Source organism: Abramis brama (assembly GCF_963993115.1).
Source record: "Abramis brama genome assembly, chromosome: 13".
Lineage (NCBI taxonomy): Eukaryota > Metazoa > Chordata > Actinopteri > Cypriniformes > Leuciscidae > Abramis > Abramis brama.
The window spans coordinates 3,085,261-3,112,760 of NC_139975.1; the positions used below are offsets into that span (position 1 = coordinate 3,085,261).

Consider the following 27,500-nt stretch of genomic DNA (forward strand, 5'->3'; position numbering starts at 1 on the left):
TGAGCAGATGCTGGTTTACTACATTAATATATTCCGGGACACGTTTTGGCCCAACGGGAAACTGGCGCCTCATAACAAAAGCCGCTCGGAGAGCGAACGCAAAGAAACCAAGGAGAGAGCGCAACAGAAGCTTCTAGACAACATCCCAGGTGAGCGGAAAAACAGGAACTTACACTGAAAACATCACGTTTAGTCAGAATTAACGTAATTGCGTTCGTGTGCATGAAATTATTAGTTTCTATGACAACACTCGTAGTGCAAAAAGACAGCAAAATACTTCATCAATACATGACTTCGCCTCTAGATGCTTTTGGAAAATACTGAACAGTGTTATTGTAGAATTATTTATATGCAACTATAGTGTTAATTAACATTTTGAATTAGGGTTTAAGTTCTAGCTGTTATGTCATGCGCATTTTATAGATTTAAAAAAGGTAATTGAACTTTTTTTCACAATTAATTTCTCTCAGAATTGCAAGTTTATGTCTGTCTCGCAATTGTGAGTTTATTTCCCGCATTTCTGACTTAATCACAATTACGAGTTATTATCCCATAATTCTGACTTATTTATCGTAATTACGAGTTTATATCCCACAATTCTGACTTTTTTTTTATCGTAATTGCAGGTTTATATCCCACAATTCTGACTTTATCGTAATTACGAGTTTATCCCACAATTCTGACTTCTTTATTATAATTGCAAGTTTATATCCCACAATTCTGACTTTTTTATCGTAATTACGAGTTTATATCCCACAATTCTGACTTTTTTATCGTAATTACGAGTTTATATCCCACAATTCTGACTTTTTTATCATAATTGCAAGTTTATATCCCACAATTCTGACTTTTTTATTATAATTGCAAGTTTATATCCCACAATTCTGACTTTTTTTTAATCGTAATTGCAGGTTTATATCCCACAATTCTGACTTTATCGTAATTACGAGTTTATCCCACAATTCTGACTTCTTTATTATAATTGCAAGTTTATATCCCACAATTCTGACTTTTTTATCGTAATTACGAGTTTATATCCCACAATTCTGACTTTTTTATCATAATTGCAAGTTTATATCCCACAATTCGGACTTTTTTATCGTAATTACGAGATTATATCCCACAATTCTGACTTTTTTATCGTAATTACGAGTTTAAATCCCGCAATTCTGACTTTTTTTTCATAATTGCAAGTTTATATCCCACAATTCTGACTTTTTTTTATCATAATTGCAAGTTTATATCCCGCAATTGCGATAAAAAAGTCAGATTAAAAAAGGATTAACTCTTTTTAGAGTTCGGTAATTCCTATCGCACCATTATTTTACTTTATTATATAGGTGTCAAAAGGTAGCACTAGTTAGTTGACAATTTGCAAATATCATTTTAAAATTGTTGAAGCTCTTTTTAAATCCAAATGAATACAAGAACTGTGTGGATTCAGAGGGTTTTATTTCATGCTGTTTCTGCCCACATGGAGCGGTTTAATTAGAGCGGGACACTTAAAACGCACACACACACACACACACACACACACACACACAGCCTGCAGCGGGAGCAATTACAGCAGCCAGTCTTGCATTGGTCAACTGAGACTGTGGAATATAACCAGAAAAGCTTGTTCTTGTTGTTCAGATGCGCTTCAGAATCTGGTTGGGCAGCAGAACGCCAGATACGGGATCATCAAGATCTTTAATGCACTTCAGGAGACCAGAGCCAACAGACATCTCCTCTACGTGAGTCGCACACACTAACCCTGCTGTCGTTTATTAATATCTCAGGCGTTCACTCTCTCTCTGTCAGCTGACGCTCTCTGAAACACTGCTGTGAAACCTGAGCTTTATTCACTGTTCATTTGAAGATCATCAGTGCACGTTATTCAGAGGCTCTTTACACCACACCGTTTTCAATTCACCTTTTTATGCGTTTTGGCCGTTCATTTACACGACAACGGCGTTTTGGGTGCCAGAAAACATTCTGGTTTCAAAGTGCACGTTTTTGAAAACGGTCTCCGTGTATACAACAGAAACTTGAATCTGTGAAGACGATGACGTCATGCACATGCGTATTAGGTGTTCAGTCTATAGTGTTTCATCGCCATCTACTGGCCTGGCAGCAGAATACAGCGGTTTTAGTCGTTTTCGTGGATCCGTGTGACAGTGGTGTCGTCTGTTTGTGGAAAACTGAAAGGAAAAACGTCTCCGTTTTAAGCGTATCGTAGTCGTGTAAACGTACCCTTAATCTTTGTTGAATTGCTTTAACTTTCTCTTCTTCTGAAACAACTTTTCTGCATGTTTAAAAATAGTTTTCCGCGTTTTTTCGAGTATGGAGACGCTTGAAAAAGCATCAGTTGCGTTCTAGACGCTGGAACGAGTCTGTGGCAAAACTCGAGTGTTTCACACACACCATCAGATCAGAGAGAAGATCGACAGCACTTGTTAGAGGCACGAAACATCTTTTAGCGTTAGATAAGTGTCTATTACCAACACAATCCAATCTGAAGTTCATTAATACATCGCTCGACCGGACAGAACTGTTTTATATATATAAATATAGGTTATGTGTGTTTGTGCACGTGATATCAGGAAGCAGCGTAACACACACATGACGACAGGAGTGACGGCGGTGTGTAAATCGAGTTACTCTCCCACTTCTGCTAGTTTAATGAGATATCTTATCCCGTGCGAATTGTCCAATTGTATTACAGACGTCCGGTGGTAAAATTACATTACTCCATCTACCCTGGTAAAGTTATTCCCGTCCGAATAGGGCTTTTAACATAATGGCTGTGTTTATGCATCTCCGTCTGAGACTGGACTGCCATCTAGTGGTGGACATGATGAATATACTGATAGTTTCTCTCTCTCTCTAGATCTTGTTGGAGATGCTTCTTAAAGAACTGTATCCTGAGCTGAGCGTCGACGCCGTACAGGCCTGATGTTTCTTTCTCAAACACGTGACTCGAGGAAGCGTCGTGAATATGTGTTTGTGTTTTAATCTGTTCTTGTGTTTTTGGAGGAACAGGCCCGGTCACTCACTGCCAGCTGTCATCTTCTGCTTTCTCTCTTTCCTTTTCTTCTAGGGGTTTTTGCTTTGTAATGTGAATTATGAGTGTAAAAAGAAGAAGCCAGACCAATGTAAACGCTCTACATATTATTGTGAACATTATGAAGGCTTTTAATCGTGCAATATGTCATGTACAGTTATTGTGAAGGTTCTGTTTGTGATATTATTATTATTATTAATATTATTATAGACTTTTATTTTTACCAAAAATAGGCTAGAGCATTTATAAGCAATAAATTGCAAAAGAAGATCTGTCATGTGTCATGTCTTCAATATAGTAGAATATTAAATATATACATGAAAATGCAATTCATATCTTGAACTTGAATACAATTTCTTAGTTGAGTGAACTTTAGTACAATTTCTAAATTAAATGATTTTTTGTTGTTTTTATTGTTTTCTTTCTTTTTTTTTTTTTTGTGTGGGGGAAGTAAATAATATCCAGTTGATGTATTTATACGTGTAATGATTTCAAAGAAGAAAAAAAAAGTCATGTAGTAGTTTTAAAATATTTATAATATTCATTAAAAAATGTGTTTGAAAACTTTTTGAAAATAATACATTTTATATGTATACACATATTCAAGATACAAGCTAAACTTTTTTCATAATTGAATATAAAGATTAGATTTAGATTAGATTAGAATTTGGCACATGCATTTTAAACTAGGTTTTTAAAAGACTCTCTTTGGATCATCTTCATATCACACTGAAATAATACTAAACTTCTCTGAGATGAAACGAGTGATTGTGTGATTTATATTCCGCCGTGTACGACGTTCATCTGCAGCTCCTGACAGATTTCTGGATCCATCCTGGCAGCCTGACGACGACGAGAGAAATCAGCTTTATACAATACAGATCGTTTCAAAACATCCCACAATTCTGACTTTTTTATCGTAATTGCGAGTTTATATCCCACAATTCTGACATTTATCGCAATTGTGAGTTTAATTCCCACAATTCAGAATTTATCGCAATTGCAAGTTTACATCCCACAATTCTGACTTTTTTATCGTAATTGCGAGTTTATATCCCACAATTCTGACATTTATCGCAATTGTGAGTTTAATTCCCACAATTCAGAATTTATCGCAATTGCAAGTTTACATCCCACAATTCTGACTTTTTAGCGCAATTGCAAGTTTATATCCCACAATTCTGACTTTTTAGCGCAATTGCAAGTTTACATCCTACAATTCTGACTTTTTTTATCGCAATTGCAAGTTTATATCCCACAATTCTGACTGTTTTTATCGCAATTGCGAGTTTATATCCCACAATTCTGACATTTATCGCAATTGTGAGTTTAATTCCCACAATTCAGAATTTATTGCAATTGCAAGTTTACATCCCACAATTCTGACTTTTTAGCGCAATTGCAAGTTTATATCCCACAATTCTGACTTTTTAGCGCAATTGCAAGTTTACATCCTATAATTCTGACTTTTTTTATCGCAATTGCAAGTTTATATCCCACAATTCTGACTTTTTTTATCGCAATTGCAAGTTTATATCCCACAATTCTGACTTTATCGCAATTGCAAGTTTATATCCCACAATTCTGACTTTTTTTATCGCAATTGCAAGTTTATATCCCACAATTCTGACTTTTTTATCGCAATTGCAAGTTTATATCCCACAATTCTGACTTTTTTTATCGCAATTGCAAGTTTACATCCCACAATTCTGACTTTTTATCGCAATTGCAAGTTTACATCCTACAATTCTGACTTTTTTTATCGCAATTGCAAGTTTACATCCCACAATTCTGACTTTTTTATCGCAATTGCTAGTTTATATCCCACAATTCTGACTTTATCGCAATTGCAAATTTATATCCCACAATTCTGACTTTTTTATCGCAATTGCAAGTTTATATCCCACAATTCTGACTTTTTTTATCGCAATTGCAAGTTTATATCCCACAATTCTGACTTTTTTATCGCAATTGCAAGTTTATATCCCACAATTCTGACTTTTTTATCGCAATTTCAAATTTATATCCCACAATTCAGATTTTTTTTAGCGCAATTGCAAGTTTACATCCCACAATTCTGAATTTTTTATCGCAATTGCAAGTTTATATCCCACAATTCTGACTTTTTTTATCGCAATTGCAAGTTTATATCCCACAATTCTGACTTTTTTATTGCAATTGCAAGTTTATATCCCACAATTCTGACTTTTTTTATCGCAATTGCAAGTTTATATCCCACAATTTCGCAATTGCAAGTTTACATCCCACAATTCTGACTTTTTTATCGCAATTTCAAGTTTATATCCCACAATTCAGATTTTTTTTAGCGCAATTGCAAGTTTACATCCCACAATTCTGAATTTTTTAGCACAATTGCAAGTTTACTTCCCACAATTCGGATTTTTTTATTGCAATTGCAAGTTTATATACCACAATTATGATTTTTTTTTATCACAATTGCAAGTTTATATCCCACAATTATGATTTTTTTTTTTATGCAAATGTGTTTATATACCACAATTCTGACTTTTTTTATCGCAATTGCAAGTTTATATCCGGCAATTCAGATTTTTTTTATCGCAGTTGCGAATTTATAAACCACAATTCTGACTTTATCGCAGTTGTGAGTTTATATTCCGCAGAATTTTTGAGAGATAATCTCTCAACTGCCATTTAAAAAGTCAGAATTACTTTTATTATTTCCCACATCTCTTCTCAGCAGCAGTGCATCTTACAGGTCTAACATCTGTGCAGAAGAATTGCATTATAACACACACTTACTGCAAAGAAAATACTTTTTTTGCCATTTACACTAGGTGTAAATGCAGCCTATCACTATTTGGACTAGTGTACCTGTGTGAAGTATGCTTTTGCTCTATCTCGGTTCTGCAGGACTCCTCGGCCCAGATAAAGGCAGCGTGCGAAGTAAAACATGGCTATAGTGATGCCCTTCCTGATGAACTCCTCCACACAGCCTGTGTGTCTCGCTATAGCACTGATGTCCTCGTATCCACACACTCTGACAGAACAACCAAAAGCACTTATTACATGCTGAATCAAACCGAGCAGTGTTTCAGCCTGGCTATGTTTACATGCAACCTAGTAATCCATTAGTAATCGGATTGACAGATTTAAACAGCAGACTTAATATTTATCCATTTATGGTCATAATTTGGTGTAAATGAGCATATGAATCTGGCCAAAACCAGTTGTCTGTGGATAAATCTGAAACCGGGACTGGTGGGATGTTGTCCTGCTCCACTTCACAGGGAACGGAGAATTATAGAATGATGGGAAACTCATAAATATGACACTTTATTCAACAGAAGAACAGATCATTCAGCGCGTTACACGTCATTGCGCTATTTCTAGGTCATTGCACATGCGCAGTCCTTTCGGTTTCGGTTTTCAATCCGATCAAGCGTTTACATGTTCTCTCGATCGGATTAGAAAAGGAATATTATAAACCACCCCTTTCAATCCGATCGAAATTGGATTGATTAAAATGGGTGGTATAATGCCCTTTTCACAATATGTAAAATAAGTCTGATGTCCCCAGAGTGTGTGTGTGAAGTTTTAGCTCAAAATACCCCACAGATATTTTTATACAGCATGTTAAAATTGTCACTTTTTGAGGGTGAGCAAAAACGCACCGTTGTGTCTGTTCCTTTAAATGCAAATGAGCTGCTGCTCCCGGCACAGGGGGCGGAGCTTCAAGAGCTCGTGTCCTTTTACCTCACACACACATGCACTGAAAATTTCAAAACTTTTAGCCTTTTATGTTCAAACCGGAGTCAGAAAGATGGAGAGACTCAAGAAGAAGTGACAACATGTAGAAGCAACAGGACATTTCTGAATGGTTAGTAGATGAATTTATGAAGCTTATGTGTAGTTATCTTCTAGTCATTGATTAGCATATTCGGTCTTGATAATCTATAATCGTGTTCAGGGGGCGGGGTTTATGTAAATTTTAGGGTTGGTGATGTCACTAACCCGGGAGGAATGTGGTGTAGTCTCTACCAGCCGTTTGTTGTAGTCCTTAAAAAGCGATTTCTGTAAAAGCAAATATCTCCCTTTGCTTTGAACTTTGAGCGTTGTAACTTTGCAGATGTTGTTTATGCTCAAACAGCAACATTACACACTAACTAAAGTTAGAAAAGTGAAATCATAATCAACCACAATGTTTACATTAAAGTTTTTCAGTCAGACTGAGCCGTCAAACAACGGATTATCTGGTTGCATGTAAGCGTGTGTGTGTGTGTGTGTGTGTGTGAGGCTGCACCGTTCTCCCAGCACTGCGGCTCTGGAGTAGAGTTTGCGCTGGTAGTAACAGGCCGTCAGATGACCCTGAGCGTAAACGTTCCCTCTCTCCCCCGAGGCCTTCAGGCAGAACAGAGCCGAGTCCGGGTCCTCCGGCACACCGAGCCCGTACAGATACATGACTCCCAGAGCGCCCTGAGACTCCACACTGCCGTTCCCACACGCCGCCGAGTGCCACGAGAACGCCTGACACACACACACACAAACACACGCGCTCAGGTTTACTACATCTGAAAAACGTGCATTAGATCTCCCTGAACGATGATTTCAGAAACGAGTCTGAGAGATACGCTACTGTTCAAAAATTTGGGGTGTGGAATATGAAATTAATACTTTTATTTAGCGAGGATGCATTAAATTGATCAAAAGTAAAGACATTTATAAAGTTACTTTTTTAAAAACTTTTTACTCATTAAATAATTCTGAAAAATAAAGGTTTCCACTAAAATATGAAGTATATGAAATATAAACTGTTTTCAACATTGATAGTCATAAATGTTTCTTGAGCATCAAATCATATTAGAGTGATTTCTGAAGGATCATGTGACACTGAAGACTGGAGTAATGATGCTGAAAATTCAGCTTTGATCACAGGAATAAATTACACTTTACTATATATTCATATAGAAAACAGATGATTTACATTATTATAATATTTCACTGTTTTTACTGTATTTTTGATCAAATAAATGCAGCTTTGATATTAGTTAAAAAGCAGAGACAGTTGGAATTGACAGTCATAATTATGACAAAAATTCTAAATTGACATAAAAAGTCTAAATTTATGACATGCTAAGTCATATTTATGTGATAAAGTCAATTTTATTTCACTTGATTACATCATGGAAGTCAATTTCTGCCACGTATGAAAAAAAATGATGCTTTTCTAAAACAATGTATTTCTGACTTTTCTTTTCATTGCAATTGCAAATTTATATCCCACAATTCTGACTTTTTTATCGTAATTGGGAGTTTACATCCCGCAATTCTGACTTTTTATCATAATTGGGAGTTTACATCCCACAATTCTGACTTTTTTATCGTAATTGGGAGTTTACATCCCGCAATTCTGACTTTTTTATCGTAATTGGGAGTTTACATCCCGCAATTCTGACTTTTTATCATAATTGGGAGTTTACATCCCGCAATTCTGACTTTTTTTATTGTAATTGCGAGTTTATATCCCACAATTCTGACTTTTTTATCGTAATTGGGAGTTTACATCCCGCAATTCTGACTTTTTATCATAATTGGGAGTTTACATCCCACAATTCTGACTTTTTTATCGTAATTGGGAGTTTACATCCCGCAATTCTGACTTTTTATCATAATTGGGAGTTTACATCCCGCAATTCTGACTTTTTTTATTGTAATTGCGAGTTTACATCCCACAATTCTGACTTTTTTATCGTAATTGGGAGTTTACATCCCGCAATTCTGACTTTTTATCATAATTGGGAGTTTACATCCCACAATTCTGACTTTTTTATCGTAATTGGGAGTTTACATCCCGCAATTCTGACTTTTTATCATAATTGGGAGTTTACATCCCGCAATTCTGACTTTTTTTATTGTAATTGCGAGTTTATATCCCACAATTCTGACTTTTTTATCGTAATTGGGAGTTTACATCCCGCAATTCTGACATTTTTTTATCATAATTGGGAGTTTACATCCCGCAATTCTGACATTTTTTATCGTAATTGCGAGTTTATATCCCGCAATTCTGACTTTTTTATCGTAACTGCGAGTTTACATCCCGCAATTCTGACTTTTTTATCGTAATTGCGAATTTATATCCCACAATTCTGACTTTTTTTATCGTAATTGGGAGTTTACATCCCACAATTCTGACTTTTTTAATCGTTATTGCGGATTCTCTCTGGCTGTGCGAGTAATGCATGATATCAGGACCTTTGTGAGGTCGAGGGTCTCCGGTCTGCAGTAGAACATGCCGAGAGACGACTGCGCTTCCACACTAGCGTTCGGGTTCCCATCATCGGCTGCCAGGAGCCAAAGCCTGCGAGAAACACACCAGGACACAGTCCCAAATCACAATCTTCCCTACTAGGGGTGGAACAATATATTTTTATTTTGGGTGAACTATGATGCATTTTTGTATTGCGATATACTGTGACACCCCTACCATGCACAGATGTGCTGAGATGTGTGTTTTGTGTGATAGTGTCTCACCGCTCCGCTTCAGCGCTGGACGCCTGGACCCCGTAACCCTCCAGATACGCCCGGCCCAGGTTATACAGCGCCGCGTGTCTGACAGAGGAATCCCACAATGCAACTCTTCTCATCAACTCCATTGCTATGCCCTGTTAAAGTCGGTGGTTTTCATATGGACAGTGAGACTTTAATAGAGTGTAACAGTGTCCGTCCCCTTTTCCGGAATTATTTTTTTTCATTAATTTTCCCCATAGGGATTTTAAAATAGTCTTATGAACCAAGCCAATCAGCTACGAGGAGAATCACAACATACAAACTTTGACTTAAAGCAAAAAAAGTGTTTGAAAATCAGACAAAAATACGAAAATACAAGACTGTGTGCTTAAGGACTTCAGTGAGGGAAAGAACTACAATCCCATGAAGCATTGCGAATGACATAAACTAAAAACGATGGAGAAATAGAAAACTACTAATTTAAAATGTTGATTGTGTATAAAAACAATATATTTTTTTAAGTGGAATGCAAAATATGCATAAATATACCAACATTTCAGTATTTTGAGCAGAGAAATCGACTCAAATATGGGAGTGGGCGGAGCTAAAGAGCCGTTTTGCTTGTCTCGACTCTGATTGGTGGAATTTTCTGAACAGCATCATGGGTAATGTAGTTTATCAACACGAATTTAGCTGTTAAACGCGATTACTTTATAAATAAGCTGAAATAATGCGGGCTAACGGTTTCAACAGAAGCAAATACCATCGATTAACAACCTCGTCATTTAAAGGCCTACACTGAAAAAACATTAAGTAAAATTTACTTAATTTTTCTTTGGCAAGTTTTTGCACACCTATTCTTTTAAGTAAATTTCACATATGGAATTAAGTAAACTCTACTTAACTAAGTTAAGTAACAGAAAATAAGTAATTCTAACTTGGCTAGTAAAATGTTGAGTAATATCTATTTAATTGAAGTTTCCTTTGCAATACATTTCACTCAAACAATATAACATTGAATAAAACTACACTTTTAAAATAATATCAATACCATATCTACATATCACAAATTACACTTAATGTGAACACAGATACCTCAATACTTGGTAGACAATACACAATGACGGTAACATTTGATTTGTTTTTTTGTTTTGAAATTGTTTTTGTGTTTGAATGTGTCATTTTGAGTAGAATAACTTGCAAATGTCACAAAATGGTATAATTTACTAAACCTAACAACAAAAGCAATGATAAAACAGTGTAAATACAGCTGGAAAACAGCGAAAAATCAACCTCATTAATTATTCAAGGCCCAGTGCATGATGGGAACACCAGTATCAGAAAAGTTGAGTAATTTTACTTAATTTTATAACGCTGATATTAACGCTTTAATTTCTACACGCTTGAATTTAGAACTAATATAGAATTTACTTCGTTTTTTAAATTCTTGCCTGAACTAAGTTTTTCATGTACACTGGATTTTTCTGTAGTATTTACTTGTGTATTTACAGTGTAGTATAACTGTGGATGTGAGTTATAATCTTATTATATAATAAGAAGGTCCTCACAAGGTCTTCTTTGGTTCCAAGGCCATCGTAATACATGACAGCCAGCTGATACAGAGCTCGGGGATCTTCATCTTTAATGCCGTCGAACATCATCTCTGCTTCTGTGTAGCGGCCCTGAACAACAAACACCAGGAGTCACCATTCAGGGATTCTGGCTTCGCATCACCTATAGAAACAGTGTGCAGAGTAAATGCGAGACTTCATCACCTCCTCGTAGTGGAACTGTCCCAGGAGGAAGGCGGCGTGAGAATCTCCACTTTCTGCTTTCTCTTTCAGCAGAATCACTGTCTTCTCCACCGCCTCAGCACTGATCTCTGCTGAAATCAAACACAATCAATATATGTATGAGTTACTGTGTGTGTGTGTATATGCAAACTACCAGTCAAAAGTTTTGGATCGGTAAGATTTGTAATTTTTTTTAAAGAAGTCTCTTCTGCTCACCAAGGCTGCATTTATTTGATTAAAAATAAATACTGTAATATTGTTAAATATTATGACAATTTAAAATAACTTTTCTAATTTTATATTTTAAAGTGTAATTTATTCCTGTGATCAAAGCTGAATTTTCAGCATCATTACTCCAGTCTTCAGTGTCACATGATCCTTCAAAAATCACTCTGATGATTTGATGCTCGAAAAACATTTATGATTAATATCAGTGTTGAAAACAGTTGTGTATAGATTTTTTGTCCAGGATTCTTTGATGAATAGAAAGTTCAGACAGCATTTATTTGAAATAGAATCTTTTGTAGCATTATAAAGTTTCTTTACTGTCACTTTTGATCAATTTTATTCATCCTTGATGAATAAAAGTATTGATTTATTTTATTTATTTCCCCAAAAAATAAAATATAAATTTCTACTGACCCCAAACTTTTGAACGGTAGTGTTTAATGTTACAGAAGCTTTAGATTTCAGATAAATGCTGTTCTTTTGAACTTTTTATTCATCAAAGAATCCTGAAATAAAAATGTAATTAACTGTTTTCAACATTGATAATAATCAAAAATGTTTCTTGATCATCAAATCATCATATTAGAGTGATTTCTGAAGGATCATGTGACACTGAAGACTGGAGTAATGATGCTGAAAATTCAGCTTTGATCACAGGAATAAATTACACTTTACTATATATTCATATAGAAAACATTTTTTTAAAACATTAAAAATCTTGCCGATTCAAAACGTTTGACTGGTTTGACTGGTTTTCACCGATCACGTGTTTGACTCACCTGGTTGCATCATCTCTTCTCTAATATCTTTACAGTTCTCGGTTATTGCATTCAGAAACTTCGAGGTTGTGATTTTCTCTATTTCCCCCGACAGAACCACTTAATCACTGCTAACAAACTCACTTTACTTCCACCATCAGCAGCACATAATGCGTAAATTATTCCGACAGTTTTCTTTGTCTATACATTCCCTAAAGGATAAAACGCGCGTTTGATGGTGGCGAAAAAAGTAAATAAACGAAATTACAAACAAATGTTACCATCGCAGCCACTGATGACCTCACACTGTGGCTTTTCATCGAACTTATCGTAGTTATTAATATAATATAATAAGTTAGATAATTATGTAATAATATAAGTTTCAACAATTGCGTGTTTATTGAAATCTTATTTCTCTCCCTGTCGCCTAATTTGTTAAAATGTAAAAAATTAAATAAAAAAATAACTGTCTATATACACCTGTTCTTATTTTCATTTAGTAAGAGACATGTTTTATTTTATGTAGTTTTTATTATATAAATTATAATACAATTTTAGATATTTTAGAACTTTATATAATGTAATTTAAATGTAAATTCAGAGTTTTGGCTCTGATTACAAAATAAGAGTCCCCAGATACGTTGAAAAATGTGAGAAAAGATCCTTGTGGGTTGCCGTTGATTCTCACTGCACAACACGGAAATGAGAATTTTAAAACACTAATCCGCGAGAGTCTTTATCGTGTGGATTTAGTGTCGTTTCTCTTCATAATGCCGTTGAATTGCGGTCAGTGAGAAATCAGGCAGCGGACAGTGTTGTCTTATGTGTAGAAGTGATATTAATGAGGTGTATTAATCTTCATCATGAAGCTGAGCTCATCAGTATTTGCTTTATTGTGTCTCATATTTGAGATTGTGTCAGTCGCTCTTTTCCTGAGAGGATTCTTCCCTGTTCCTGTCAAATCCTCCTTTTCAGCCAAGAGCAAACTGAGTGACTTTCCTGCAGAGCCACACACAGGTAAATACACACACACACACACACACACACACACACACACACACACACTCAGAATTATTAATTATGAAAGTGATGATGATGATGATTAATTGTGATATATAGTTAAGTATTATTAAAGATACATCTGCATTCTGGATTATTATTTATTGAGACTGATTGTTTAGAATTCATTATTAATTTAACTTTTAATAATTGATTTTTGTAAAATAATTTATCATTTAAGAATATATTTAGATTTTTTTAGATACTTATTATTCTTTAGCTTTAAATATATATATATATATATATATATATATATATATATATATATATATAATTTATATTTGTTATTTCTAGAATATAATTATATATAGTAAATATATTTTTTGTGTTTTTTATATATTTATAATATTTTTAGTAAATTATAAATAATTTAATTATTACAAAATTATAATTTAATTAATAATTATTTTAGATTTTTAGATATTATTCTTCAGCTTTACATATAATTTATTTTTGTTATTTTTAGAATATAATTATATATAATATAATTTGTGTGTGTTTTTATGTATTTATAGTATATTTATTAAATTATAATATATTAAATTATAAATAATTTAATTAATAATTTAATAATTATATTTAGATTTTTTTTCATGTACTCATTCTTCTTATACTTTAGCTTTATATATTATTTTTTAGCGGTTATTTTTAGAATATAATTATAATAAATATCAATTTGTCTGTTTTTTTATGTATTTATAATACATTTATTAAATTATTATTTAATTCATCATTATTTTTAGATTTTTTAGATACTCATTATTTTTTTGCTTTATATACAGTATATCATTTATCGTTATTATTTTTAGAATATAATTATATATAATAAATATAATTTTGTGTGTTTTTATATTTATTTATAATAAATTTATTAAATTAAGTTATTTAATTATTTATAATTGAATTCATAATTACATTTAGACTCTTTAGATGCTCATTATTCTTCAGCGTGTTGAGCACACACATCTACAGCTGAACAAAGCAGCTTTACAGAGATAACAGGTGGTGTGTGTGTGTGTGTTCCAGGAGACGGCGTGAACTCGTCGCGAGCCCCGGCTCCTCTGTTCCGGCGTGTGGTGTTGCTCCTGATCGACGCTCTCAGAGAGGACTTCGTGTTCGGCTCTGATGGTCTCCGGTTCATGCCGTACACCAGACATGTGCTGGAGAGAGGCTCTTCTCACAGCTTCACTGCCAAAGCCAGACCGCCCACCGTCACCATGCCCAGGATCAAGGTCAGTCACTCACACACACACTCATACTCATGTACATCTACATTTTATGCATTTGGTAGACGGTTTTATCCAAAGCGACTTACATTGCATTTCAAGGTACACATTTACATTCTTATCAGTTTCCCTGGGAATCGAACCCATGACCTTGGCGTTGCAAGCACCAACGCTGTTTGAGCTACAGACTCACTTACTCACTCACTCACCTACTCACTCACTCACTGAATCACTCACTCACACTCTCACTCACTCACTCACTCACTCATTCACTCACTCACTCACTCACACACTCACTCGCTCAATCTCTCACTCACACACTCACTGAATCACTCACTCACTCACTCACTGAATCACTCACTCACTCACTCACTCACTCACTGAATCACTCACACTCTCACTCACTCGCTCAATCGCTCACACACTCGCTCACTCACTCACTCACACACTCACTCACACACTCACTCACTCACTCACTCACTCACTGAATCACTCACTCACTCACACTCTCACTCAATCACTCACTCACACTCTCACTCACTCACTCACTCACTCACTCACTCACACACACACACACACACACACTCACTGAATCAATCACTCACTCACTCACTCACTCACTCACTCACTGAATCACTCACTCACTCACTCACTGAATCACTCACTCACTCACCTACTGAATCACTCACTCACTCACTCACTGAATCACTCACTCACTCACTCACTCACTCACTGAATCACTCACTCACTCACTCACTGAATCACTCACTCACTCACTCACTCACTCACTGAATCACTCACTCACTCACTGAATCACTCACTCACTCACTGAATCACTCACTCACTCACTCACTCACTGAATCACTCACTCACTCACTCACTGAATCACTCACTCACTGAATCACTCACTCACTCATTTACTGAATCACTCACTCACTCACTCACTCACTGAATCACTCACTCACTCACTCACTGAATCACTCACTCACTGAATCACTCACTCACTCACTCACTCACTGAATCACTCACTCACTCACTCACTCACTCACTCACTCACTCACTCACTCACTGAATCACACTCACTCACTCACTCACTCACTGAATCACTCACTCACTCACTCACTGAATCACTCACTCACTGAATCACTCACTCACTCACTCACTCACTGAATCACTCACTCACTCACTCACTGAATCACTCACTCACTCACTCACTCACTGAATCACTCACTCACTCACTCACTGAATCACTCACTCACTGAATCACTCACTCACTCACTCACTCACTGAATCACTCACTCGCTGACTGAATCACTCACTGAATCACTCACTCGCTCACTGAATCACTCACTCACTGAATCACTCACTCACTCATTCACTCACACTCTCAATTACTTAGAACCCATCCCGTTTGAAGTTCCAGTAGTGTCAGTTACTTTTCAAATGTTCAGATGAAACAAAAACATTAGCTTTTTCGGCAGCAAACACTTAAGATGGGTTTGGTGCACACAGGGATAAAAAAGTACCCCATGTGTAAAATGAAATACTCTGCTGTATCTTTAATGCTGTGGGCCTAATTTTCTGCCAGAGGTCCTGGACATCTTGTTCAGATACATGGCATCACGGATTCGATCAAATACCAACAGATAAAAAATCAAAACCTGACAGCCTGTGCTAGAAATCTTATAATGGAGAACAGGATGGAGAGATTCTGTATGGAGGAATGGTCTCTGATCTCTTGTCAGGTGTTCTCCAAACTCATCAGGCATTATAGGAGAAAACTCAGAGCTGTTATCTTGGAAAAAAGAGGTTGCAAAAAGTATTTAATAAAAGGGGGCAAACAATTGTTCCCAACGTGTTTTGGAGAAAAACATTTATTTCATAATGTGATTTTCCCCCCACTTTCAATTATTTTACTTCAATGAAAGGTTAGATTTTTGCACATTTTTAAAATAAAATATCAAAAGGATTAAAAATGCAGATTTATTTTTTACAGCCATATTTGATCATATTTACCAAGGGGGCAAACACTTTTTCACACCACTGTATAATGTGTTTGCCTGTTTTTACTGTCAAACTATACTATTATATAAGTAATTATTTAAAAATATTTATAGTAATAATACTACTGCTAATACTACTACTAATACTAATAATAAATATTCAATAATAATATTTATATTTAATTTGACATTCATATTTTAATTGGCTATTTAATAAAATATTTAACAATATTATTATGTATTTAAAAGTAATATTTTATAGCATTTAATTTTATGTTTGTTTATGTGCTACAGATTAATTCAATCTTCAAATTATGTAAAAATAATTTAAATAATAAATGGGGTTAAAAACAACAGTGTTGCGTGCAAAATGACCAATTCAAAATTATTTAATGAAATGTTTAATCACAATAATAATAATATGAATATTTTTTGTGCTATAAATTAATTTAATGTGTATTCAACAAATTATGTTCAAATAATAATGTTATTTTAAATAGGGTGGAAAACAATATCGTTGCTCGCAAAATGTGGAACTGCTAAATATGACTAGTTCAAATTAAGTTATATTTACTCATTTATAATAATAATATATAAATATGTATATATATATATATAAATAAATAGGTTTTGCCTGTTTTATTGTCAACAGCTGTGACTTTTTACTCAAGAATCATTGATTCATTGTGTAAGATGTTTATTTTTTTATTTTATTTTTTTATTTGATTTAATCAGGCAAGTCACTTAAGGACAAGTTCTTAATTTCAACAACAGCTTAGCAGGAGAATTCAAATCTCCTGAAGGATATACTAACATACACACACGCACGCACGCACGCACGCGCACACACACACACACACACACTGTTAGATGAGATGTTAGAGTTGCATCACTGATAATAGTACAGTAGTTTATACTTCAGAATGTATAATTATGGGTAAACATTAAATCAGCTTCAGCTCTTCTTGAAGCTCATCATCATTTTATTTGATATTTAATTAAATATGTAATAATAATAAAAATGGTTATTAATAATAATAATACATATTTAATAGTATTTAATTTGATATTTGTTTTTGTGCTACAGATTAATTTAATGCATATTCTACAAATTCTGTTAAAACAATATAAATAATAAATAGGGTTATTAACAGCAGTGTTGCGGGCGGAATGTGGGACACTGGCATGACTGATTGTAATTCCACATGGTGCCAGCGGCTGTTCCCGGAGTGTCCAGCAGGTGGAGATCCTGATCCATCAGAGGTCATTTATCCGCTGCTCAAGGCTTGATCACTACAAGAAAGAGTGTTTATTAAAGTGTTACACGTCCAGAGATCATGTTTTGACAGTAATAGGGCACTTAGACATATGTTTACATCTTTAGTGTCATAATTTTATGGAATATTCCAAAACGATAACAGTGTTGCATGGGAAGAGAGTGAGTCTGTGTGAGGGAGTGTGTGTGTGTGTGTGTGCGTGTGTGTGTGTTATCTATCGTGAAGATCATTCATTATAGTTGTTGTGCTGGAGTTTATTCTCAAGGAAGTATCGTGTTTATTAACGGGTAAAACTACAGTAACGTCTTCAGCTTGAGATCCTTAAACTAAACTGGTAATATTTCTGAACTGGTAATATTTCTGAACTGTTAATATTTCTGAACTGGTAATATTTCTGAACTGGTTATATTTCTGAACTGGTAATATTTCTGAACTGGTGATATTTCTGAACTGGTAATATTTCTGAACTGGTAATATTTCTGAACTGGTGATATTTCTGAACTGGTAATATTTCTGAACTGGTGATATTTCTGAACTGGTAATATTTCTGAACTGGTAATATTTCTGAACTGGTGATATTTCTGAACTGGTAATATTTCTGAAGCCTATAGTGAGTGTTTTATGATTGGCAGGAGAATCATATTCATCCGCACAGAGCCGAAGCACAACCACAACAATGTTCTTCTGCAAAATACATGCACTTTTGTTTTTTAACCACTAGAGGGCCGAATGTTACATTGTGCAGTTTGTATGAATCTTGACATTTGAAAACGTTTTATATAGCAAAACTAATTCTATGTAAAAAAAAACTAATAATAAGTCAAATACACAATTTAAATGTCTTTGTGTATAACCTTCATACACAAAGAAATCTCTTTAGAGCATGAGAGCATAGTGCACCTTTAAATCCTCTTATACATGCAGATTTGCTTTAAAAAAATGTTTTATCTGTGTGACGTTCCAGAGGGAGTTTATTGAGAAGCGTGTGTGTTCCGGCGGCTCTTCATCCTTCATCCGCTTGTTTAGTGCCTTTCTCTGCTGAGGTTGACCTCTCGCTCCAGACTCTCGGGTTTCTCTCTAACAAGCCCGTGTGTTTGTCTGTTCTGCTGGTGTTTTCTTCCCTTCGGACCCGTCCAGTTGTGTGTGTTCCCTTCACCTCTGCACTGATAACACCTTGGCAAAATAATTCCGGTTCACATGGCTACGCGGAATCGATAAATATTGATAAATAATTCTGTATTATAAATTTTTAAGGCCAGACAAGTAATTTGTTGAGGTCAGTTTGAAGAGAAAGACTACACACCTGCACACGTATAGACTAAACGTGATACGCACCTCTGCGTTCTCACAGGTTTGCATTTTTGAATGTTGCTGTTTGATCATGATAAATCTCTGCAAAGTCCCACAGTTCTTCTCTATATCAGTGCAAGTGTTTCTGAACTCCTGAAACGCCTCCATTGTAGTCTTGAGTTTCTTCCGGGAACGAACACGTCACAGTATTCCTCATTATAATAATTAATGCGCAGAATAAAGGGGCGGGGCCTGGTTGAGTTAGTTAGTAGTGTGTTAAACTGGCGGTTATGGGAAGGGGCGGGACATTTCCCAAACACACTGGAAGCGCTCGACCAATCACAACACACTGCTCCAGCCGACCAATCAGAGCACAGTGTGCTTTTCAGAAGGAGGGGCTTCATAGAGACAGGAACTAAACTGGAGTGTGTTTCCCGTATAACGCCGTAACTCGATGCTTCACTGCTATAGCAAGACGCATCGTTGAAGAAATTAACTAGCTAGTCACAACTGTTTCACAAAATTTTTTATTTTATTTTATTGATTTTAAAGAATTACAACTACAGTCGGGGGGGTACAATGAGTGAACAAACAAATAAAAACATGTATAAAGAAACAGTATTATCGCAAATTTGTCGTTCAACCTCTTTGGTTAATGAACTGTTTGAGATCAAATTAACGCTAGATGTTTTGCTATAAATTACAGACATGTCATCTGAGGTTTCTCATTTATTCTCAGTTATTTTGCTTTATTTCTAGATTCAATCATAGACTCGTTCTCATGTACTAGAGCACGTTCACACTCTTCAAAAACATCGCTTTAAATCTCTTGACAAACTAAAATACGAAATAAAAGACACAGATTGCACTGAATGCTTATTTTTCTCCAGATCAGGATTTATTGAGTCCACATGTCAAGCAAACAAGAAACTCTGCTTCTAACCACAGGAGATCTGTCGCTCCAAACACACAACTCTGCGATGCGGTTTGCGAATGTTCGGTGGAACGATGGGAAACACAGTCCAGAGCGTTACTGACAGACTGGGAAGAGAGGAGCCGCAACAATGGAGAATATGAGGAAAATAATCAACATTCATGCAGGAAAACCTGTTCTAGTAGAGCCTGAAACAACATCAAGACTCAGTAAAAGGGTGTAATATGGGCTCTTCATGTGATAACTCCCCAAATCAAACAATATGATTGCATTTAAACGGTTAAAATGCTCGACACGATGTTCTCCATTGGATTGTGTGTGTGTGTGTGTGTGTGTGTGTGTGTGTGTGTGTGTGTGTGAGAGACACTTCAGTGAGTTCGTGTGCTGAAAGGAAACGGCACACTGGCCCAGCGTCGCCTCTGGTTGCCGTAGAGACGCTCTTGCCATTGATTCTCGCTTATTGTCAGTGCTGATGATGTCATAACCGAGAGTGTGACACCCTGGCGAATGGAGCTGTCAATCAAACGTGTGGGTCACAGTGTTCACTCTTCTGTGGCGCTTTCCAGCGACTTTAAACTGATGCAACGGAGGGCGGAAATGTACTTATTAAATGTCTTCTGAGCACATAATTTCCCAGAATTCCACAGCGACTTTGAATTCTAGATGCTTCATGTTAAAATAAGTGGTATTGATGTCAAAGAGTGACATTGCTTTTAAACATAATAAGGACATCTAGCTGTAAAAAAAGGGTTTCTGCGCTGGTTTTAGGAAGTAAATCAAGTCTTTTTTATAACTTCACAACTTTTGACTAGCAGGTCTTGCTGTGCTCTTTCAGGAGAGTGTTGTGGCGGTTATGAATATAAAGTTTTTATGTAAATATGCAACATTTTTTGCTGTGATATTGCCTCACTTTCTGTTTTCACCCGCAGCTTCTGTTGAGGTGTTTGTGGAGAGTCGAGAGGGATGTTGCTGTTGTAGAACTTGAGTAGAATATGAGCCGAATTATTATTATTATTTTCTTTCAATTTTCTCTTTTTTTTGTTTTGTTTTTTGGGTGCACTCCCAAATAACTAATGGAACAGTTTACATAAAAATTTCAGTTTTGTTTTCCTCACCACAAAACCAGTCACATGGGTAATTTTTTTGGAAATTGAGATTTATACATCATCTGAAAGCTGAATAAATAAGCGTTCCATTGATGTATAGTTTGTTAGGATATGACAATATTTGGCCGAGATACGACTATTGAAAATCTGGAATCTGAGGATGCAAAAAAATCGAAACATTGAGAAAATCTCCTTTAAAGCCACACCGTGTAACTTTTCAACCTTCATAATATATTTCCAAGACCCTTGTGATGGTACATCGACTTACAATAGGTTGAATGACACGTCTGCCATAGCCTGACAGGGTCTGTATCGCTTTTACTGGCACTATGTAACTTCGGGGTTCGGGTAGTAACCAGAGCACAAAAAGAACTACAAAATTCGACTGCTTTACGGCATACGTCACTTCCCCCACCACTTCCTCAAATTCGGACGTGAGTGTTTATATACTGTCTATGGACGTGAGATGCCAACCAGCGTTTGTTTTCGGCTTTCGTGCGTATGTTTTTGTCATGGGGGCTGAGGGGTATTTACGACAGTGCAAGTATTCCACAGCGACTCTAGGGGTCGCTGTTTGACAAAAACACAATTTCTCCACAGTGTCCCTTTAAAGTTGTTCATTTATGTTGGCGATTGTGCTGCATTCACTCACAAAAATACATGTTTTATATATTTACGGTAGGAAATTTACAAAATATCTTCATGGAACATGATCTTTACTGAATATCCGGATGATTTTTGGCATAAAAGAAAAATCGATAATTTTGACCCATACAATTTTTATAGAAAAAAATTTCATGTTATTTTTTTAGTTTTAGGAATTTTGCTATGTGCTTTTGCCATTTTTATTAGTTTTTTTAAAATATATTTCTATTTAGCTTTAATGTATTTTTCACTTCGGTTTTAGTATTTTTAGTTATTTTTCTGTTATTTATATTGTACTTCATTTTAGCTTTTTTTAAATAGCAAAAAATGATTTTTCATCATCGATTTACATTTAGTTTACTATAACAACACTGGAGTGTGTTTCCTGAAAGATCTGACAGCCAACTGCGGTCGTTACCAGCATAGTTCAATGATTTGGCACTTCCTGAAATCATAGTTCCAACAACCTTAAGTTTATCAAGCAACGAGAATACTTTTTGTGCACAAAAAAAAACTAAAATAACGACTTTATTCAACTCTTCATTTTCTTCTGTTTCTCTGAGTGAGTTGACGTAGTGTAACAGCGCAGCGCTTCTGGGTTGTACGTCAGAACGGAGGCTCACTATTGGCCGACGCTGGTCATGTGATGCGTGTGATGCTGGCCAATAGTGAGCCTCCGTTCTGACGTAGAAGCGCTGCGCTGTTACACTACGTCAACTCACTCAGAGAAACAGAAGAAAATGAAGAGTTGAATAAAGTCGTTGTTTTTGTTTGCGCACAAAAAGTATTCTCGTCGCTTGATAAACTTAAGGTTGAGCCACTGTAGTCACTTGGACTATAATAACGATGTCTTTAATACATTTTCTGGGCCAGCAAGTTATAATGTCTTAGAAGCCTATGGAGGAGTGAGACAGCTCTCAGATTTCATCAGAAATATCTTAATCTGTGTTCAGAAGATGAACGAGAGTCTTACGGGGTTGAACAACATGAGGGAGAGTAATTACTGACAGAATCTGCATTTATGGCTGATCTAACCCTTTAATCAGCGAGTTTATGGGAAAATCACCCCACATCACAAGATCTTGGAAAAATACAATTCGATTTAATTAAAAAGTGGATCAAGCTCCAAAGTGACAAAGAAAGCACCATAAAAGTGGCATAACAATACAATTCTGACAGTCGAAACGTACATTTTTAGAAAGAAAGTCAAACTGCATTGATCTAACAATCTGTGACATTCTGTAATAATATTTCCGCATGTTTATCGTATTTCCACCAAATGCTTCATACAAAAGTCTGCTGGAATCCAGAGTTTGTGTGTGTTCGCTTTTGTTTGTCGCTTTTCTAAAAAGATGTACGTTTTCGTCTGATGGTCAGGCACCTTTAGATCCGTCTCTGTTCCTGGGAAAGTTTTCTGAAAGCTTTTGTTTCTGTGTCTCTCTCTCTCTCTCTCTCTCTCTCTCTCTCTCTCTCTCTCTCTCTCTCTCTCTCTCTCTCTCTCTCAACGCCTGTCCTACTTTTCACGTCTCCAATCATCAGGATTGACACATTAAAAGCTGGGATGTGTTTCCAAACTGCACATCGGCCCGTCTGGAGGCGGTATTCATAAAGTCAGCGTCACAGAAAGAGCGTTAAACGAAAGAGACAAACTCTGAAAGTCGGAGAAGAGGAACGAGCGAGAGAAGCCTTGTGTCTGCATGTTTGCCTTGGGGTGTTAAAGCAGAAGATGCTGAGATGGCGTCGGTTTTAATCAGTTCTGCTGACTAGTCTCTGTTGCCCAGAATCATTTGAAGGTGTTTAGCAACACTATTAAAGTTGATTTGAACTATTTTTGTCTTTGTGCATAAAAAAAAAAAGAGTTTGCAAGGAAAGCCTCAAAATGGTTCGAATACTTTTGTGTTTGCCTGAGAAACTTTAAAAATGCAAATAATACTTTTGTGATTTCACACGTTTAAACTTGTTAAAGTTCGTGTTTCTGTTGGTCTGTTTCCACGGCACTTGTTCTTTTCAACGGCGTGGAAGAGCAAAAACACAGCAAAACTCTTTGACATGCTTTCAAGAAGGTTTTTTAAGCAGTTTCAAACACAAACGTTTGCAGGCAGAACTTTTCGAGACTCGATCCCCCCAAAAATGCATTTTGAGGGAAAAAAATAATTGGTGGTTTTGAATGCAAAACTTTTTGAATGCACAGTAAAGACACAAATATATATATATACGTTTAGATAGAGATAGAGATATAGAGATAGAGAGATATAGATATAGACATATAGATAGATATATAGAGATAGAGATAGAGAGATAGATATAGATATATAGAGATAGAGAGATATAGATATAGATATATACATATAGACATATAGATATATATATATATATAGAGATAGAGATATAGATTATAATATAGAGATCGAGATAGAGAGATAGAGATAGAGAGATAGAGATATAGATTATAATATAGAGATCGAGATAGAGAGATAGAGATAGAGAGATAGAGAGATAGAGATATAGATTATAATATAGAGATCGAGATAGAGAGATAGAGATAGAGAGATAGAGAGATAGAGAGATAGAGATAGAGAGATAGAGATATAGATTATAATATAGAGATCGAGATAGAGAGATAGAGATAGAGAGATAGAGAGATAGAGATATAGATTATAATATAGAGATCGAGATAGAGAGATAGAGATAGAGAGATAGAGAGATAGAGAGATAGAGAGATAGAGATAGAGATATAGATTATAATATAGAGATCGAGATAGAGAGATAGAGATAGAGAGATAGAGAGATATAGATATAGAGGTGTAGATGTATACATATAGACATATAGATATAGATATAGAGATATAGATGTATACATATAGACATATAGATAGAGATATAGATATATAGATATATACATATAGACATAGATAGATACACTCCTGAACAAAATCTTAAGACCGGGGGAAACATTGCAAGTATTCGCATTTCGCGCTGGTGGATCATAACCGGGTTGTAAGTACTGCTTCAGAATGCCAAAAGAAGAAACAGGAGCAAGAGACAAAAAATAGAGAGTAGGCAATTTATTGAAAACGGCATTTAAACTCAAACAGGCTGTTCATCAGCTGATCAAAAGTTTAAGACCATAGCCATAAAAAGGTAAAATCTGCACAAAAATATGGCTTTCATGTCATTGTTCTTCAGGCAGTCACACTGTCATGATCTCCTGATGGCAAAGGCAAAAAGGCTTTCTCTCTTTGAACGTGGCAGGATTGTTGAGCTGCACAAGCAAGGCCTCTCGCAACGCGCCATCGCTGCCGAGGTTGGACGCAGTAAGACAGTCATTTTACATTTCTTAAAAGATCCTAAAAGTTATGGGACAAAAAAGTCAAGTGGTAGACCCAAAAAAATTTCACCTGCACTGAGCCGCAGGATCAGACGGGTTGTCCGTGAAGACACAGGTCGATCCTTGACCCAAATTAAGGCCCTTACTGATGCTGACTGCAGCCCAATAACCATAAGACGGCATCTGCGAGAGAAGGGCTTCAAGAACAAAAAACGTATTCAAAGGCCACGTCTCCTCCCACGCCACAAACTTGCCCGTTTGGAATTTGCAAGGGAGCACCAAACATGGGACAATGAAAGGTGGAAGAAAGTTTTATTCTCTGATGAGAAAAAATTTAACCTGGACGGTCCTGATGGCTTCCAACGTTACTGGCATGACAAGGAGATCCCACCGGAGATGTTTTCTACGCGGCACAGTGGAGGAGGCTCCATCATGATCTGGGGTGCTTTTTCCTTCAATGGGAAAATGGAGCTTCAGGTTGTGCAGGGGCGTCAAACGGCGGCTGGCTATGTGGATCTGTTGCAGCGGGCATCCCTCTTGACTGAGGGCCCCCGTCTGTGCGGTAATGACTGGGTCTTTCAACAGGACAACGCTGCAATTCACAACGCCCGCCTGACGAAGAACTTCTTCCAGGAGAATAACGTTGCTCTTTTGGACCATCCTGCGTGTTCCCCTGATCTAAATCCCATTGAGAACATTTGGGGATGGATGGCAAGGGAAGTTTACAAAAACGGACGTCAGTTCCAGACCGTGGATGCCCTTCGTGAAGCCATCTTCACCACATGGAGCAACGTTCCCAGCAGCCTCCAGGAAAAAGTCGCATCAAGCATGCCGAAGCGAGTGTTTGAAGTGATCAACAAGAACGGGGGGGCTACTCACTACTGAGTCTTTTTTTGACACTTTTAGTTCTGTTGTGGGTTTATTTTTGGGCTATGGTCTTAAACTTTTGATCAGCTGATGAACAGCCTGTTTGAGTTTAAATGCAGTTTTCAATAAATTGCCTACTCTCTATTTTTTTGTGTCTTGCTCCTGTTTCTTCTTTTGGCATTTTGAAGCAGCACTTACAACCCTGTTATGATCCACCAGCGCGAAATGCGTAAAACTTGGAATGCTTCCCCCGGTCTTAAGATTTTGTTCAGGAGTGTATATAGATACAGAGATATAGATTATAATATAGATATAGAGATAGAGATATAGAGATATATAGATAGAGATAGATAGATATAGAGATAGAGATAGAGATAGAGAGAGAGAGAGAGAGAGAGAGAGATAGAGAGATAGAGATATAGATATATACATATATATATATATATATATATATATATATATATATATATATACATACATACATACATACATACATACATACATACATACATACATACAGTGAGGAAAATAAGTATTTGAACACCCTGCTATTTTGCAAGTTCTCCCACTTGGAAATCATGGAGGGGTCTGAAATTGTCATCGTAGGTGCATGTCCACTGTGAGAGACATAATCTAAAAAAAAATATCCAGAAATCACAATATATGATTTTTTAACTATTTATTTGTATGATACAGCTGCAAATAAGTATTTGAACACCTGTCTATCAGCTAGAATTCTGACCCTCAAAGACCTGTTAGTCTGCCTTTAAAATGTCCACCTCCACTCCATTTATTATCCTAAATTAGATGCACCTGTTTGAGGTCGTTAGCTGCATAAAGACACCTGTCCACCCCATACAATCAGTAAGAATCCAACTACTAACATGGCCAAGACCAAAGAGCTGTCCAAAGACACTAGAGACAAAATTGTACACCTCCACAAGGCTGGAAAGGGCTACGGGGAAATTGCCAAGCAGCTTGGTGAAAAAAGGTCCACTGTTGGAGCAATCATTAGAAAATGGAAGAAGCTAAACATGACTGTCAGTCTCCCTCGGACTGGGGCTCCATGCAAGATCTCACCTCGTGGGGTCTCAATGATCCTAAGAAAGGTGAGAAATCAGCCCAGAACTACACGGGAGGAGCTGGTCAATGACCTGAAAAGAGCTGGGACCACCGTTTCCAAGGTTACTGTTGGTAATACACTAAGACATCATGGTTTGAAATCGTGCATGGCACGGAAGGTTCCCCTGCTTAAACCAGCACATGTCAAGGCCCGTCTTAAGTTTGCCAATGACCATTTGGATGATCCAGAGGAGTCATGGGAGAAAGTCATGTGGTCAGATGAGACCAAAATAGAACTTTTTGGTCATAATTCCACTAAACGTGTTTGGAGGAAGAAGAATGATGAGTACCATCCCAAGAACACCATCCCTACTGTGAAGCATGGGGGT

At 36.3% G+C, this 27,500-nt stretch overlaps 3 protein-coding genes across 3 annotated transcripts in view; 2 read left to right on the top strand and 1 right to left on the bottom strand.

Moving 5' to 3' along the window:
* Positions 1–3,316, top strand: part of snx25 (sorting nexin 25) — a 67,909-nt gene extending 64,593 nt beyond the window's left edge. The window contains exons 17-19 of the mRNA XM_084133085.1: positions 1–149; positions 1,636–1,736; positions 2,873–3,316. The exon at positions 1–149 is cut by the window's left edge and continues 33 nt beyond it. Coding sequence (XP_083989211.1) covers positions 1–149; positions 1,636–1,736; positions 2,873–2,938 — 316 coding nt within the window. The 3' untranslated portion in view covers positions 2,939–3,316. The remainder of the gene's footprint in view (positions 150–1,635; positions 1,737–2,872) is intronic.
* Positions 3,317–3,721: 405 nt separating this feature from the next.
* On the bottom strand, positions 3,722–12,425 carry lrp2bp (LRP2 binding protein). The gene is made up of 8 exons (XM_084133094.1): positions 12,336–12,425; positions 11,311–11,417; positions 11,104–11,217; positions 9,560–9,690; positions 9,281–9,386; positions 7,329–7,552; positions 5,900–6,065; positions 3,722–3,889 (listed from the first exon to the last, which is right to left on the bottom strand). Exons 1-8 carry the CDS (start codon positions 12,346–12,348, stop codon positions 3,824–3,826), a joined length of 927 nt encoding a protein of 308 aa, XP_083989220.1. The 5' UTR covers positions 12,349–12,425; the 3' UTR covers positions 3,722–3,823.
* Positions 12,426–12,980: 555 nt separating this feature from the next.
* pigg (phosphatidylinositol glycan anchor biosynthesis class G (EMM blood group)) overlaps positions 12,981–27,500 on the top strand; it is a 144,511-nt gene continuing 129,991 nt past the window's right edge. The window contains exons 1-2 of the mRNA XM_084133084.1: positions 12,981–13,331; positions 14,400–14,605. Of these exons, the coding sequence (XP_083989210.1) occupies positions 13,178–13,331; positions 14,400–14,605 (360 nt within the window). The 5' untranslated portion in view covers positions 12,981–13,177. The remainder of the gene's footprint in view (positions 13,332–14,399; positions 14,606–27,500) is intronic.

Excerpts from the sequence above, each read along its gene's own strand:
- lrp2bp (XM_084133094.1), bottom strand. Across the intron at positions 9,387-9,559 it reads TCCAGCGCTGAAGCGGAGCG|GCTTTGGCTCCTGGCAGCCG; the intron begins GTGAGACACTAT and ends TGTTTCTCGCAG. Across the intron at positions 6,066-7,328 it reads GCCGCAGTGCTGGGAGAACG|AGTGTGTGGATACGAGGACA; the intron begins GTGCAGCCTCAC and ends TTGTTCTGTCAG.